The 16,424-nt window shown below is 40.2% G+C and overlaps 1 protein-coding gene across 2 annotated transcripts in view; it reads right to left on the reverse strand.

Moving 5' to 3' along the window:
* Positions 1 to 16,424, reverse strand: part of fignl2.S (fidgetin like2 S homeolog) — a 66,735-nt gene that overhangs the window by 5,912 nt on the left and 44,399 nt on the right. Inside the window, exon 2 of one of the 2 annotated variants that reach the window (XM_018250111.2) lies at positions 3,445 to 3,543. The exons of the other annotated variant lie outside the window; for it this stretch is intronic. Within the exon in view, the coding sequence (XP_018105600.1) occupies positions 3,445 to 3,448 (4 nt within the window). The 5' untranslated portion in view covers positions 3,449 to 3,543. The remainder of the gene's footprint in view (positions 1 to 3,444; positions 3,544 to 16,424) is intronic. 2 annotated transcript variants of the gene reach the window in all.

The following is a 16,424-nucleotide window of genomic DNA, read 5'->3' on the forward strand; positions in this document are numbered from 1 at the left end:
ATATAAAATGTTGCCAATACAGTTATTTGAGTTCAGGCTAATAAATTAAAGAAGAACTATATACTGGTGTTATTGAACCAGCCGAAAAGGTTCAGCATCTCTATGGTAGTGATGATCCAGGCCTTCAAACTTGTCTTAAGGGGTTTCCCATCTTGGATCTTGCTAATGGTGTCTGTGACACTCACATGCTCAGTGGGCTCTGTGCAGCTGTTGAGAAGCTAAGCTTAGGGTGTTGTCTCAAATTATCAAGCAGAAAATGAGATTTGCTTGTCATATAATCTGACGCTACAGGGCTAAAATTCTAATGCTAATTGTGCTGGCTTCTGAGTTGTCTTTCACTCATAATCTGAATTATTTACTTTTACAGTATATTTATATTCTATACATTCAGTATTTTGTGAGTCGAAGCTGAGTAACTGGGAGCCCAGAGCATGTGCAGTGAATCAGCAGAAAAGAAGATGGGGAGCTACTGGGGCATCTTTGGAGACACAGATCTTTCCTACTAAACGGCTGTGGTTGCCTTGGGCAGGTACAGAGACCCAAAACATAATGTACAAAGTTTCAACCTTACTTCTTTGGTTAAGCTTTAGTTCTCCTTTAAAAATTTCAACACAAACATTTTTCAAATTTACTTGAATATCTGTATGTTGTTTTATATTCATTTTCATACACATCTGGATTCTGCATTTTGAAAATATAATCACATTTCTTATGAACTTGTGAATAAAAGAATTTCAATTAGCAATGAACAAAAGTTATTGTAGACCTACATGTATAATGTCCCATTGTGTAATTATTAGTTATTATTGCATATGTATGCTTTATAAATCTATTTTTCAAAATGCTGAGAAGTCTAGAAAACCTATGTTAAAAGTGGCACAGTACATCAAATTGTATAAAATCGACAATTTTTTTACACAATCTTACTAACTGTGCCAGAATCTACTATTTTTGTTTTTTACACCAGAGCAATATGGTTTCCCTTCAATGCAATGACTTGTATACAGTTTTGGTCAAATTGTTGCAGGTTCTTTCGTTTGTATAATATACATTTTGTAAAATGGTGTATAGTTTGCAAATATTTTTCTAGCAGACGAAACAAATAAGAATTTGAGCAGCGTATCTTACAACTAACAAGAAACTGAAACACTGAACACTGGATCTGACACACAGAGATTGTGAGGAACAGGGAGACACAAAAAAGAACCAAGACTGCAATGAACTGAATCACTTTAAAACTGGCTATTTAACATGAAAACATGAGTTTAGGAACAAGAGCACGACAATGTTGAAAGGTTGTCAAACATGGAGAGAAAAACAGTTGAATTGTTTTAGAACTTCAGTGGGGCAGTTTTGCAGTAGTAAGAACAAACAAAAACAAACTTTGATATTCGTCAGCAGACTAATGACACTGAAAATTTAAATTGTGCATCACATATTTTTAAAGATTTTCTGCTAGTGGATGATGCACTACAGCTTCTATGAAATGGGAACAAAGGGGAAAATTGTACAAATGAAAAGTCTTCCCAATGTGGGTATTTTTTCTGTTAGCAGCAACCCCACCAATGCCTATACTGTCTTCATTTGGCTGCACTATAGAAATAAAACTGCAAGTGCCCATGAATTTTCAGAATTTACAAACATACCCTATAATAGGTAAACATCCTTACCATCACTTCAACATCTAGGGGCAGGTTTATCAAGGGTCAAATTGAAAATTGTAATTTTTAAATTCAAATTTCGAGTTTATTTTAGGGGCAGATTTACTAAGCTCGAGTGAATAGTTCGAATAAAAAAAATATTCGAATTTTTTTGGGTACTTCGACCATCGAATTGGTGAAATTCTATCTAATTTGATCAAATCGAATGATTGGAACGATTCGAAGTAAAAATCATTCGATCATTCTATAATCGAAGTACTGTCTCTTTAAAAAAAACCTTCAACTTCATACTTCTCCAGATTAAAGCTACCGAAGTCCAATGTTAGCCTATGGGGACCTTCCCAAGCACTTTTCTAAGTTTTTTTTTGATCTAATAAAAATCCTTCAATTGATAGCTTAAAATCGTTCGAATCGATTTTTAAGCTAGATATTCGAAGGATTTTACTTCAAGGGTCGAATTCAAGGTTTTTTTTAACCCTCGAAATTCGACCCTTGATAAATCTGCCCCCAAGTGTAATTCGACTAGGGAATAGTCCAAATTAGATTCGAGTTTTAAAAAAATTAGAATTTCGAAATTTATCATGTACTGTACTATAAATACTTAAATTTTTTAATTTTTTAAATACATTTAGATTAGTCATTTCCCCCCCACATTTCGAGTTTATGGGAGTTTTTAGAAACTCCCATAAACTCTAAATTCGACCCTTGATAAATCTGCCCCCAAGAATAAAGGTGGCCATACACACCCAGACTTAAAGTGGACCTGTCACCCAGACACAAAAAGCTGTATAATAAAAGTCCTTTTCAAATTAAATTTTAAATTTTTTATTAAAGCATTCATAGCTGTTTAAAAATCTCAGAAGTCAATCAAATAGTGTCTGCCCCTCCTCTATGCCTTAGGCAGGGGTCTGCTCCTCCTCTATGCCTTAGGCATAGAGGCGGGGCAGACAATTACTTTCACTTTCCATTCAGCACTTCCTAGATGTCACTGCTCTTCCCATATTCCCCTGTTCTCTTAACCATTTAATTGTGTAGCCAGTGCATGGGGATGGACATCAGGTCCCCCATTCTGGTGCACAAACAAGATTCTGAGATGATGCAAGACTTGCCTTAATAACAGTGTCCACAAAATGGCTCCTGCCTGCTTGCTATAATTACAGGTTCCCAGACTGAAGGAAACAAGATTCAAATAATTGATATAGTGTAATTAAAGTTTATTTTGCTTGACTAATGTGATAAAATAGGATTTTCAATCATTTTTTTGGGTGACAGGTCCCTTTTAAGCTGCCAATTTGGGCCCATCAGGCCAATTTGTCAGCTTATCTGCCCATGTAGAGGCCCTTCCACCGGGCCAATCTCACAGAAAAATCAGGCAGACATTAATTGTGCAGCAATGATTTTCCCGTCGGATCAAGGTCCGTATCTGCACCGAGAAGCAGTCCTAGATCTGACCTCTGGCATAACACCAATTATCTCCCGACTCAAGGTGGGCATATTGGTGAAAAATACACTTGTTTGACGACCTTTCTAAATAAGTAGATCTTATTATGTATGGCCTGCTTAACTTCCATGGAACACTGATCCTTAGGGTCACTGAATTAAGGCAAGAGATGGGTTCATAACTATCCCTCGTTTTAGAGATAAGCAAACGCGCTGGTATATTCTGAAAATTTCTGAACAATACAGCTATCCTTCCTCCCATTAATTCACCAACCACAATAAGGGGATGGGAATGAGAAGTGCACAATAACCATGTGTTAATGCTGAAGAGGAAAAAGCTTACCCATTAAATCAATATTAATTTATCTGATTGAAGTGCATTTCTTGATGTAAACAATCAGCTTCCAAATCACAAATTGGCGTCAGCTGCAAACCCGCGAATCTGGAGAGCGAAGAACATGTGAATTTTAATACAATGTCAGCATTAAATCTTGGAAACATAAAGAGAAATATTACAATACAACTATGTCGGTCTAACTTTTCCAATCTGAAACCCTTTGGCATAAAACATTAAACTCACTCCATCCTCAGTTATTAATACAGCGCTAGAAAGGAACACAACGCATAACAACAACAATCATGGTTCACTGTTATTTGCGAATTTGCGTGCATTATATGCAAACTTATGCTCGGGACCAGGGGTATTCCCAATAACGGATCTTTCTGTAATTTGGATCTTCGTGCCTTAAATCTACTAGAAAATCATGTAAACATGAAATAAACCCAATAGGCTGGTTTTGCTTCCAAAAAGGATTAATTATATCTTAGTTGGGCTCAAGTACAAGCGACTGTTTTATTATTACAGAGAAAAAGTAAATAACGTAAAGTAAAATTTGGTCTATGAGAGATGACCTTTCCATAATTCAGAGTTTTCTGGATAAAAGGTTTCTGGATAACCTGTATTTATAATATTTACACAAAAACCATTAAGCAGAGGATTCATACAGGGAGTTGCACATTATGCTTTTATATAGGTTTTCACCCATGCATAATGGTCTAAACAATCTGCCTGCGGACAGTGTATGCAACACTACAATATATATATGAGGGCTTCTAAATTATAGGCATTTGATCAGCAAATCCCTCTGTGCATTCTCTGATTTTGAGTATATATTTCTACTGACCTGGCACCAGTTATTTGCAAAGAGGTTATTCCCTTAATAGCTGGAGGCATTTAACTCTTTGCCACATTTACCCTATTCATTTCAGCCCATTTCTTTGTGAACAGGAAGAAGCGAGAATGTGCAACACACTGGAACACAGAAAGAGACCACAGCCAGTGGATTTATATCCTTACCATAGATGCCCTTTTGTGTCATATTCACAGCCAGGGGTAACATTTAACATTGGTTAAGAAACTATGAGCCAGATTCAATTCAGTAAGAAAAAAAGTTATCTCCTAGTTTATCCAGTGAAAACTCATGGGAGAGATTCAATTTGAAAAGGAAAAACTTTTCTCCAAATTCAGTTCCACTTTTTTCCCATAGACTTCAATAGAGTTTTTGTATAATAAACTGTGATATAAGTTTTGCTGATTTGAATTGCATCTCAAATTGAATCTCATCCAGGGGCGTAACTACAGAGGAAGCAGACCCTGCGGCTGCATGGGGCCCCAGGTGGAATAGGGGCCCCACGATGCCCTAATTAATGAGAAATGTCAACATATATTGGTAAAACAGGACAACCTCTGGATATGTTGTGGGGCCCAGTAACATCTAGTTACACCACTAATCTCATCCATGGGTTTTCATGTGATAAATTTTTTCTCAAAAAGCAAAGCACTTTGGGGGATTTATAAATTTTTTTAATCAATCTTTTCCAAAAATTATGATCCAGGACAGGTCTGGACTGAGAATCAAAATAGGCCCTGGCATTTCAGGTACACAGAGGCCCAATCAGCCCACATTGAGTCCCAAACATCCCCTACCAGCCCACTAAATACTGACTTTCTATGGTACCAGGGTCGGACTGGGGGGCCCGGGGCCCACCGGGGCTGCCGCCTCAGTGCCTCCTTCGGCCCCCCTCCCTGCACCATCTGTGTGCGTGTGTGCGTACTTCCACGTGCACGTCTGCACATGCCTTTGCATGATGTGTTCTTGGGCCGGTAGCAGCAGTCCAGAAGCGTAGGCTGCAGATCTGGCCGGCAGGGCCCACAAGAGCGAGGGGGGGGCCCACTGGGTTTTTTCCCGGTGTCCCACAGGCCCAGTCCGACCCTATAGCACCCTATAGCAGCCCATTTGGCATTTGCCAGTACCCACAGATTGCCAGTCCGGGCCTGATCCAGGGACTGACTGACTGTGAAAACTAACGATGGGCGAATAAAATCGCCAGACTTTTCACTGCAAGCGAATCAATTCGCGAAACTGAGGCAACAATTCGCCAGTGAAAAAAAAATTGTTGCGCGCATAAAAAATTTTGCGCGCATAAAAAATTGTTGCGCATCAAAATAATTCGGACACCTATTGACTTTAATGCATTTATACCAAATAGTCGCCCGTAAAGGGTATAAAAATTTTCGATCACGTTAAAATTAAAGCGAGTCAAAATTATCAATGCGTTATGCAATTATTTCGCCGTTTTGCTTATTTTGCTGTAAATTCGGCACAGATTTGGCCATCACTAGTGATAACAAGCAAAACAAAGATTGTCTCGCTTTGCATAGCATTCACATATGAGAAATATACCTGCAGGGGTCATTTTGTGATCCTGACACACTGCTCTGCCCACAAAGGCTGCAGATACAGTACCATGTAAATCCACATTTGAGGCTGACCAGCATATTTGAAATTAACCATGAAAGTGACAAAAAAAAGCCCCTCTGAATCATTTTCAGCCTTAGCTCATATGTTGGTGCATTCACAAATTCAACATATAAAATCACATGTAACTGCAGGCTGTTAAAGGAACAGTTCACCTTTGTATATTCAGTTTATATAAGTCTGGGGAAGTTTCTTGCTTATGAAAGAGAGAAGCTGGCAAGGCTAATCTGCATGTGAATGAGAGTACTCAGCATGTGCAGCATGGCTAGTGATACTTTAATACTAAAGGCCTTGTTAGGCCTTAAATACACTCTGTACAAACTATATACAATCAAGTGTACACCTCACTGCATGACAATGACAATGATATTTTTATTTCAGGGTAAAACTGCAGCAAAGAAGAACAAACCCAATTTCAAAGGTGACTCTGCCCCATAGATAACGGTGGTTACAATGATTGAGCTGTACAAGAGCTTCACACAGAAATGTGTTCCTTATGTGTTTTATTTGTATTTCATATGTATCTAGGTTCAGTGGAATAGTGGAAGTTTATAAAGGTAAGCCACTCCCTGTTCTGTCGATTTAACAGCATGACAAACTTGAAAACACCCTCAATTCTCCAGAAATGTTAGAATTGAAATCAAAACCTATAAATTAGGATATTTCGGAATCTTTTCTGTTGCCTGTAGCCTTCGCATTGGCAGCTGCAGCGAAACAGAAGTTATAAGTAGGGATGTAGCGAACGGCGGAAAAAATGTTCGCGAACATATTCGCGAACTTGCGTCAAAAATGCGAACGGTTCGCGAACATCGCGAACCCCATAGACTTCAATGGGAAGGCGAATTTTAAAAGCTAGAAAAGACATTTCTGGCCAGAAAAATGATTTTAAAGTTGTTTAAAGGGTGCAACGACCTGGACAATGGCATGCCAGAGGGGGATCAGGGGCAAAAATGTATCTGAAAAATACATTGTTGACACAGCGCTGCGTTTTGTGCTGTAAAGGGCAGAAATCACACTACGTCACTCAGGTGATGTTTCTGGACACGGAATGTGAAAAAGCTCACACAGCTAGGTGGCACTTGGTTAAAGACTGGGCAAACAATGCCTGCAAGGGCAACGTATACAGTAGTGGGTACGGAATATATTATTGCTGCTGTAAAAACATCACTCAGTTGATGTTTACGGACACGGAATTATTATTGTTATTTAGACAGAATGTGAAAAAGCTCACACAGCTAGGTGGCACTTGCATACCTCCCAACTGTCCCTCTTTTGACCACTCAACCCCCTGTCCCTCTTTTGTACTGGAAAGTCCCTCTTTTCTCTGAACTGAACAGCCAGAAAAAAAACAGTTTCTAACTTAATTAGCTTTTGGCAGAGAGCTCAGAACAGCTAACAGGTGCAAATAAGATACTTTGTAACAATTTTGACTCTGGTTGGTGCTGGTAGTGTTGAACTACTAGGAGGAGCAGCACACCAGTCCCTCTTTTCTCTGAACTGAACAGCCAGAAAAAAAACAGTTTCTAACTTAATTAGCTTTTGGCAGAGAGCTCAGAACAGCTAACAGGTGCAAATAAGATACTTTGTAACAATTTCGACTCTGGTTGGTGCTGGTAGTGGTGAACTACTAGGAGGAGCAGCACACCAGTCCCACTCCCCAACACAGCTAGACTAATAGCACTGGGCTCTTATAGTAGCAAAGTAAAAAAACAAAAAAGAAAATAAAAGCAGTCCTTACAAGGACTATTGGGTTATTACAGCAGTCAGCAGATGAGATCAGAAGCAGTGCCCACAGCAGCTACATACAGAGCACTGCAGTAGAAGGTAGATTACTAGTCAGCAAAGCTAACTAACCTAAACTCACTGTCCCTCAAATCCCTGCAGAGTTCTGTCCCTACAATACAGAGCAGTATCAAGTAGATTACTAGCCAGCAAAGTTACTATCAACTGTCCCTCAAATCACTAAACAGCTCTCTCCCTACACTAGCTCTTCCAAGCACACACAGGCAGAATGAAAAAACGCTGCAGGGCTTCAGTTTATATATGGAAGGGGAGTGGTCCAGGGGGTGTGGGGGTGGTCCAGGAGGGAGAGCTTCCTGATTGGCTGCCATGTATCTGCTGCTCTGGGGTGAGAGGGCAAAAATAAGCGCCAGCTAAGGCGAACCCAAATTGGCGAACGTCGCGCGACGTTCGCGAACATTCGGCGGACGCGAACGGTCGATGTTCGCGCGAATTAGTTCGCGGGCGAACAGTCCGCGACATCCCTAGTTATAAGTATCCCTCCGATGGAAGTTTTGGTGTAACTGTTTTTAACCTTTAAAAAGACTTGTTCTAAGTCTTAAACTAAACGTTCCATCACCCCCCCCCCCAAAAAAAATGCCTTTGTTCTACTGGGATTTAATTAGAAATCATTTTTGTCAATTGAAAGACCTTTCGCTGGGTTTGTGGCTCCTTCAACAGAATACACATAGAACAAAGCCAATAATCAAATCAGCATGTAGGAATGTTAATCACACATCAATGTCTGCGGGATAAGTAACTTTAATTGCACCGTTTCTCCACCGATCAGTTTCCCTTCCAACTAATGAACAGAGACAAGATTGAGAAACTTGCTGAGGGCAAAACAAATTCCAAATTTTGGTGGTAGCTGGAGCCTCCATCCCCCCCTCTCTCTTTTGCCACTGTGTTGCTTATATTACATGCATACTGATCTGCTCTTGTATTTCTAGCCCTGTGGCTAGGGGCTGCGGATAAGTTCTGGCTTTCTCAACATCTGCATGTGCACGTCCCTCTGGACCTATTGTTGTCCTTCAGCAGCGTATGTTCTCCTCTCATATATTATAGAGCATGGGGACAGTAAAGCTTGGGGGGGTTGGGAGGTACCAGAGTACTATTCACTGACAGAGCTGCTTTTAAGCCACTTTGTGGCTAGAGCACAATTAGATTACCTAATGCATTAATTGACTTATACAGGATCACGGCTTTCATTTTGCCTACTAAAATTACACAAGAGGATTCCAAAGAGCGGCTCTGTGGGCCTTTATCCAGCAAAGCCAAACACTGATGCGCTATTATTAAGCGTGCCGCGGATAGGTTAACGCTTATTAGTGATGGCAAACTGTTTCTTCCGAATAGCTCTATTTTAATGAAAATGAGGGCAGATTTTTCAATTGAATTCCCCCCCCCCTCCTTTAAAACACACAGTGCTTTAGGGAACAGTTGGATCTTTTAGTATTTGCCGTTCCTGCTGTTAAACAAAGTTTCTTATACAAGAGATCTGGGAACTGGGACAAAATAGAACTTCCCTGTAAAATCTTGAGAAACTGATAATGGGACCAAGTGAAAAAGTAGCTTTTTCCCCCTGCCCTAATAAAGACATTTTCATTCATTACACTTGTTTTTGAATAAGCATTTAGAACTTGTTCACTATAAATTACCAATTTGTAATTTAAAAATAAGTCCATGAAAATACACAAAACCCTAACAATTACAGTCGATGCAGAACTACTGAGCAGTAAGGGATCTTACACACATGTATTTTTTCCTGCGCTCCCCTGCGTTGCGCACGTTGCATTTCACCTGCGTTCGGCGCATACATGCGTCTGTGTGAGTACAGCCCCATTCACAATAATTGAGTGCGTCTACTTCTGCAATCCCTGCGGCTGAACGGAAGAAAGCGCAATGCAGGGGAGCGCAGGAAAAAGCGCCCGTGTATAAGAGCCCTATAACTTTGGTTTTCCCTTGATACAGCCGATAGCCCAGTTTGAAGGTAAAGTAGGGTGAGATTTTTAGCGAACACTTATTCACTACCGATGGTACTCAATGTCTCAATGGTTGACACCAAAATACTTTATGAACCACAGAAGTCTGAAAATCACTCCATTACAGCTCATCCCTGCACTGTTTAAAGGCAATCCCTTGTCAAACTCTTACACTTATAAAAAGAACCACCGAGCATACTATTATTTCCAGCCTAACCCATTACAATGTGCCTGCTGAGATGCCAAATTTGACATCCCGGGGCTTATCTGCAGTCCTGCCCCCCAGGCATGGCTTTAACTATTTGACTTTTTCTTTCTGAGCGAGTGCTGACACAGTACATAACACAATGGAGAAAAGACCTGGGATACATTTCAGGCAGTGTTTAGCAACTACACAATATTTGTATATATGAGTGCATGTGTACATAGTGCTGTATAATGAGGTGATGTCATGTTTCTTAGTCAGCTATTTTGTGACTATTGTGTTGATGACTTTGTAATGTCGATTTGCCCTATAGACTTGAGCTGGCCAAACATGCACAATCATTTTATGAATTATATAGCCCTCGCCCCAAAACAAAGAAACAATCAATTTGGCATACACAGTGACTACACTACAAAAATAGCTGGTTAGTTGTCACTTGCAAACACAGTATTTCACAGGATACACCATCCTGAATTCCACAAGACATTGCTATCAGTAGATATAATAATAAACACATATAAAATGTGTTTATTGTTATTTTTGTTCTTTATTGGGCTTTTATCCCATTGAAAACAAAACATTCTGGTGGAGGGGGGCACAGAACACAAATGAAAGTTCTGTGTGGATTTAGCCATGCTGTGCCATTGTTTTCATTCTCTTTGTGATTCCTTTCTTTCTAAATAATACAAATAAAAACACAGTATTTTACTTGGAACTCAAAATAAGAGAAAAACAACAGTTTGGGGACACATCACTATTTACAGGATAAAGTTGCCTTTTTGTTTATAAGGTTGCCACCTGCCACCAGCTTATCACATTCTCACACAGGGCCGGATCTAGGGTTAGGCAGAAGAGACACTTGTCTAAAGTGCAATGCTAGGGGGGAGTGCTGGACACATACCTCTGCTGCCTACATTCCCCTAGGTTTGGCCCTTATCTAAGTACCAAATCTCCCTGCTGATGTGGCAGTGGGGGATTCAGCGTGCAAGTCATGGAGGTGTGTGTCAGTGTCTGTGTATGGAGTGCAAGTAGAGGCCTATGTGCAGGACAGAGGGGATAGAGTTGGGGTGATCGAGGTTGGGCACTTGCCTTGGCTGGCAGGAGGCGGGACCAATGATGTCAGGGGGCGGAATGGTGATGGGGGCAGGACAGTGACATTGGGGGTGTGGCTGGTGAAATCAGGGCGGGACTGATGACATGGCTGCCAGAGATTGGCTAATCGCCAGCCATGTCATTTAATTCAATGTCCTGTCTGGATTTCCGAATTTGGAAATTTGGACAGCCCTTTCAAAAACTGGGCTGTCCGGATGAAATCCAGAAAGGTGTCAACCCTACCTACCCTGTAGGCCCTGCAATGAAATAGCAGCTCACTATGGCCAATTTTATCTTCCTGTATAGTTTTAGAGTGTAGAAGGACACTCGAGCACTAGGTGGAACTAGGGTTGCCACCTGGCCAGTATTTTACCGGCCTGGCCAGTAGAAATTATGGTTGATCCCAATGTTATTAATAGGGAAAAAAGATGAATATATTGGAAGGCCGGTATTTTTTTCTGGAAAAGGTGGCAACCGTAGGTGGAACTAGGGTGAGAACATACAAAATCCATGCAGATAGTGCCCTATTTTTGGTAACAGCCAGTGCTCTAGATATGCCTCCTCTTCCACCTGACTAGCACATGTGCACAGTGTTTATGTGTGTATTCCTTTTTTTCTATAAAGTTAAGGATGCCCTTCTGAAGCTGTCACACTAAGCATGGGCCCTTGGGTGCCTATACAGAAAAGCCAGATGGTGGATACAATGAAGAACACGAAAGTTGAGGCAATCTAGATGTATACATACAAATTATACACATTTACAGAGAGGGGCTGTTACAATAAGTAGTGCCCTCCTATTTTAAAAGGATATTTCAATGACTGTTACTCAGTAGGTGGGTAGGAGGTTTTACAGTATATACTGTATCTTCTCCCTGTTTGGTATTTTAATTGTAAAATATCTACACTAACTAAACACAATTACGTTTAAGAATCACAAATGGGAAATCAAATGGAAAACATTCTTAAATAATATCCCTTTGCAGGGTTTGAGTCACGTCCGAGCCCTCAGTTCCTGTAACCGACTCTAACCTCCCTCGTTCCTGTGGGTCCTCCATGCTTTGGTAAAGAGCGAGCCTGTCACACTGTGGCATTCAGATCAGTCTGTACAGCCATTAAAAAAATTTAACCTGATTTAGGTTTGCAGAATGCTAAGTCAAACACAATTAAAATGAAAGGAAATCTATAAATAAACTGTCGAGGCTAAACGTTCAGCAGATAGTTTAAGTGTGTGACTTTCTTTCTATCAAATTCGTAAATCACCTTGTTGGCAATGAAGCATGCTGTTGGCCTGAGGATACTAGCTTTGGCAAACCGCTTGTTTTTATTCTAATGTCTTGAACTATATTTATATATATACAGTATATTCTACTGCCACTGCCGGAGAATGCTGTACCGTACTATATACATGGATACAGTTGGCTCTACTGAAAAAGCAGTGGTTTATAAGAAATATTAAGATCACCAAAACATTTCAACTGTAGTGTAGGAAGTGTACCATGTACCATGTTTAGGTGGACTAAAACATACATATAAATATTGATAGAAATACTGTATTTATTATACTGAATTTATTGTAGCAGCAGAGAGTTTAAGAACACTACAGTTAAGATAATAATGATCCAGGCCTTCACAGAAGCTCATCATCTTGGATTTTGTTCATATTTTGTGTGTCAGCGACACTGCACATGCTCAGTGTACTTTAGGTTGCTGCTGTCAAGCTACGCTTGGGGTTGGTCGAGGAGTAAATGAGTTACCAGAGAGCAGGTAAAACACAGAGGACTATCAAGTCCACATGATCTGAAATCAATGGCAACATCCAGATAAACTCACATGAAAACCAATTTCACTGTGCTCACTTTCCTCCAGCTAACTATAAAGACTTGAGTTCTTTCTTTTCCCAGAGGTCTTAGTAATGAAGCCACTAGGCCAGAAAACCTGATTGTTTGTACCAGATCTCAGATCTTATTGACGACTCAGAAATAGAAATGTCTATTTTTTTTAACTCTTAAGGAAGTTGGAAAGATTTTCAAAGATTTTACAGGAGTCATGTTTTTTGGGTACTAGAAGCTAAACAGGTTTGTCCCATTACCAGTGCTTAGGGATGGTAGATTCTAGTCTCGACCTAGGTAATTGGAAAAGCCAACAGTCACTGGCAGACATGAGTGGCACCCACACAGCCGGGAGATTTACTAGGCAATAAATGATGTGACAGATATTATTAAGCAAAATTAAAAAGATGAATGCCTGGAATCTATCAACAGTTTCCTGGAGTTTATTATTATTAATATTATTGTTATTAATAACATTAATAATAATAAAATTAGATTAATATCAACTTTGACTGATAGTGGATGTGGTTGATGATATTTATTCCATTTATAAAGAATTATCCTACATTGTGAAAAAATGCATATTGCATATTTATTGATTTAAAGTTTAGCAAATAAAAGTTTACCAGCCTAGTCACTATATTTTGCTACCCCTCCCCCCCAGTTGGTTACCTGCATTAACAGGCAAGTCTCTCACATGCACAATTGAAGGTTGTTCTGAGTGATCATGGAAATTAATTTCTCAACACTGAAGTCTGTTTCCAATGTCCAAAATGATAAAAATGCACTAGAGATTTGTTTTTTAATATATCCTTAGTGCTATTTAGTGATGTAATCAGCACTAGTCCAGGTTTCTCCGCAAAAAAATGCCCATGGAGTCCAATGTATTGTGCATTCAAAAAGTCACCCTGAAAACACACCGATTGAGTTTCTTTTTGGTGAAGCAAAACTGGACATATTGGCTAATCACTTGTACTATTCTTATATTATACAATAAAGTGTACTGTCCATAATTCTCCATTTGTATGCCACTGATTTTAACATCATTTGTGAATTTGTCCAGTTTTGCTTTGCCGGAAAATTCGCAAAACGCATTGAAGCCAATGGGCGTCAAAATAATTTTTCAATTTCGACGCCTGCAACAATTGTTATATTCGCGCCTATTTTGCCCAAATGCATTAAAGCCCAAATTTTTCCGACGCGGCGGATTTTGCGCCGGTGAATTTTCACGGCAGTTTCACAAATTTGTTTGCCGGCAGCGAAACGCGGAAATTTACTGTGAATTCACGCCTGCCAAATTAATTCGCCCATCACTAAACTCCATCCAGGAGTCTATAGTGGCGGCAACTTTGGCTTCAAATTGTAAAAGTGTTATCATAGTAACCACAACATTGTTTAATTTTCAGATTTCCCTCGAGCACTTAAGAGGCGATTCACGAAAAAAATCAAATTTAATAAACCCTAAAAACTACTGTTCCAATGCTCAGAACAGTAGTGATACATCATTTCCCATAGACATTAGGGCAAGATACAGGGCAAAGCACAAACTGCAACAATCGTGCCATTACATGCTCCTCTGTAGTTGCACCTTGCACCAAACTGACAGTTGTGTCTGTTTTACTGAATACGATGACACCCCAGTTACAGCCAAAATGCTATCTTTGCCCACAATTTACCTGCCTAAAAAGAACCAGCATGTAAAACTGCTTTGAGGCACTAAGGGGTCTGTCTGATTGACTGCAACACCTCTAGTTTCTACTCCATCTACTCCCATCCCATCCCCATCCATTCCCTACTTATTTATATTATAAACTAGGAGAAATACAAGTCTGCTAAAAATTGGACAAGTAAATACACAGGTTATAGATAACTTTTATACTTGGTAAACCAGATAATCAGCATGCCAGGTGGAAGAACAGCGAGCGCCTTTAGAAAAATATAAATAAGTTCATGGAAAAAGACAGATGTTGGGATGCACATCCGTGCTGTGTGAGAAAAGGACCATCCAGTGACCAAATGGCAAGTGCGATTCCCACCCTCGTTGCTTGCCCATTATCTGTAGCCAAAGACAAAAGAGCGAGAGAAAGTGGGGAGGGGTGGGTCCCATTGTTCCTCGTTCACCCTAATTATGGAAATCTTGTTAATCTATTCAGCCGCATCCTTAACTGATCCTTTGTTCTGAGTTTTTCTTAACACAGTGCAACTGGTGCACACAGAGTTCTCAACAGATTTACGGCACAATGCAGTTTGCGCCATTACCAATCATTGGCGTGTCCATCCAACATGTCATAGGGAAATTAAGGGCACAAATATTTGCCAAGTCCTGTCAAAGAACTGAGATCCCTAAGAACTCAGATTCCCATGGGGACAGCAGCTGTACCTTTCTCAGCATCACTCTCGCCCTTGCCATATTCCTTTTACAATATGTAAAATGGGACAACTAAATGGAGAGATTCCTGGGATAAACAGAACATAGACCATTTACAGTTCCATTTCATACAGTGATACTTAAACAGAAACTATATGCTTCGGTGCAGGCAGCGCAGAACCCCCCCCCGAGACGATTCTCAATGGCGGTTCGGACTGCATGCAAACTGCCGTCAGACCCAGATGGGGTGCAGGCCCTGGATCAGTTCTGCCACTGAACTTTTATTATTTATTGAAACATTTTATTAGGGTGAATAAGTCTCATGTCATGCAGTGTCAGCTGAAAGTTGCAGCTACTAATGTGTGGAATTTGATATGAATGCAACTTATGCCAGGGCCTGCTTTACTCCACTTTATTGCTGTACATTCCTAGGACTGGAATTCCTGCATGTCCACCTAGATCTAGAATGATTCTGCAATGGGCAATTGGGCATGCATCTCAGTACAGACATCTGGGGAGCATCAACTATACTGCACTTGGAAGTTATTATATATATATATATGTGTGTGTGTCTTTCTACTGTACAGAGCTGCATGTTGGCCCCCTTTAAAAATCTCATAATAATTGGTCCTAGGGTACAAAAACAGTATCAGCAGAGCAGGGAGTATTTCCACAGGAATATTTGCTTTTTGACAATGAGTCTGAGTTCACAATGGGCAGCCTGTAGTCATAGTAGCACACAGCCTCAACCAGCAACAAAAGTGCCAAGATCTTTAGCAGTGCAGCCTACTACTGTGATATCTGCAATGATTTTACAATGTATTTAATAATCTGCACACAGCTCACTCCACTGGCAGTACTACACCAGGCAATTTAGTGTTGTACCCCAGCCTATGCCTAGACCAGGTCTATACAACCAATTCTTAGTGCGTCACGAGGAAACTTCGGGCGACTTCGGAATAGGAAGTGCCGCGTGTGCCATGCTGTAGGCGACTTTTCATTATAGCCGGCGCAAGACAGAGGGAAGGCGTTTGGGGAGATTAGTCGCCGGAAAGACGAGGCAATTAGTCACCAGGCGACTAAATCTCCCCGAATCGCCAGATGTGCGCTTTCCCTTAATGTTTTGCTGAACAACAAATCCTAGATTCCAATACATATAAAGACAAACATTTGTATATAATTAACAGACCCAACTAATTAACTGACATGCACTTATTCAGATCAGGTTTGAAGATTGATTGCATTGCAT

The sequence above is a fragment of the Xenopus laevis genome, chromosome 2S (assembly GCF_017654675.1).
Source record: "Xenopus laevis strain J_2021 chromosome 2S, Xenopus_laevis_v10.1, whole genome shotgun sequence".
Classification (NCBI taxonomy): domain Eukaryota; kingdom Metazoa; phylum Chordata; class Amphibia; order Anura; family Pipidae; genus Xenopus; species Xenopus laevis.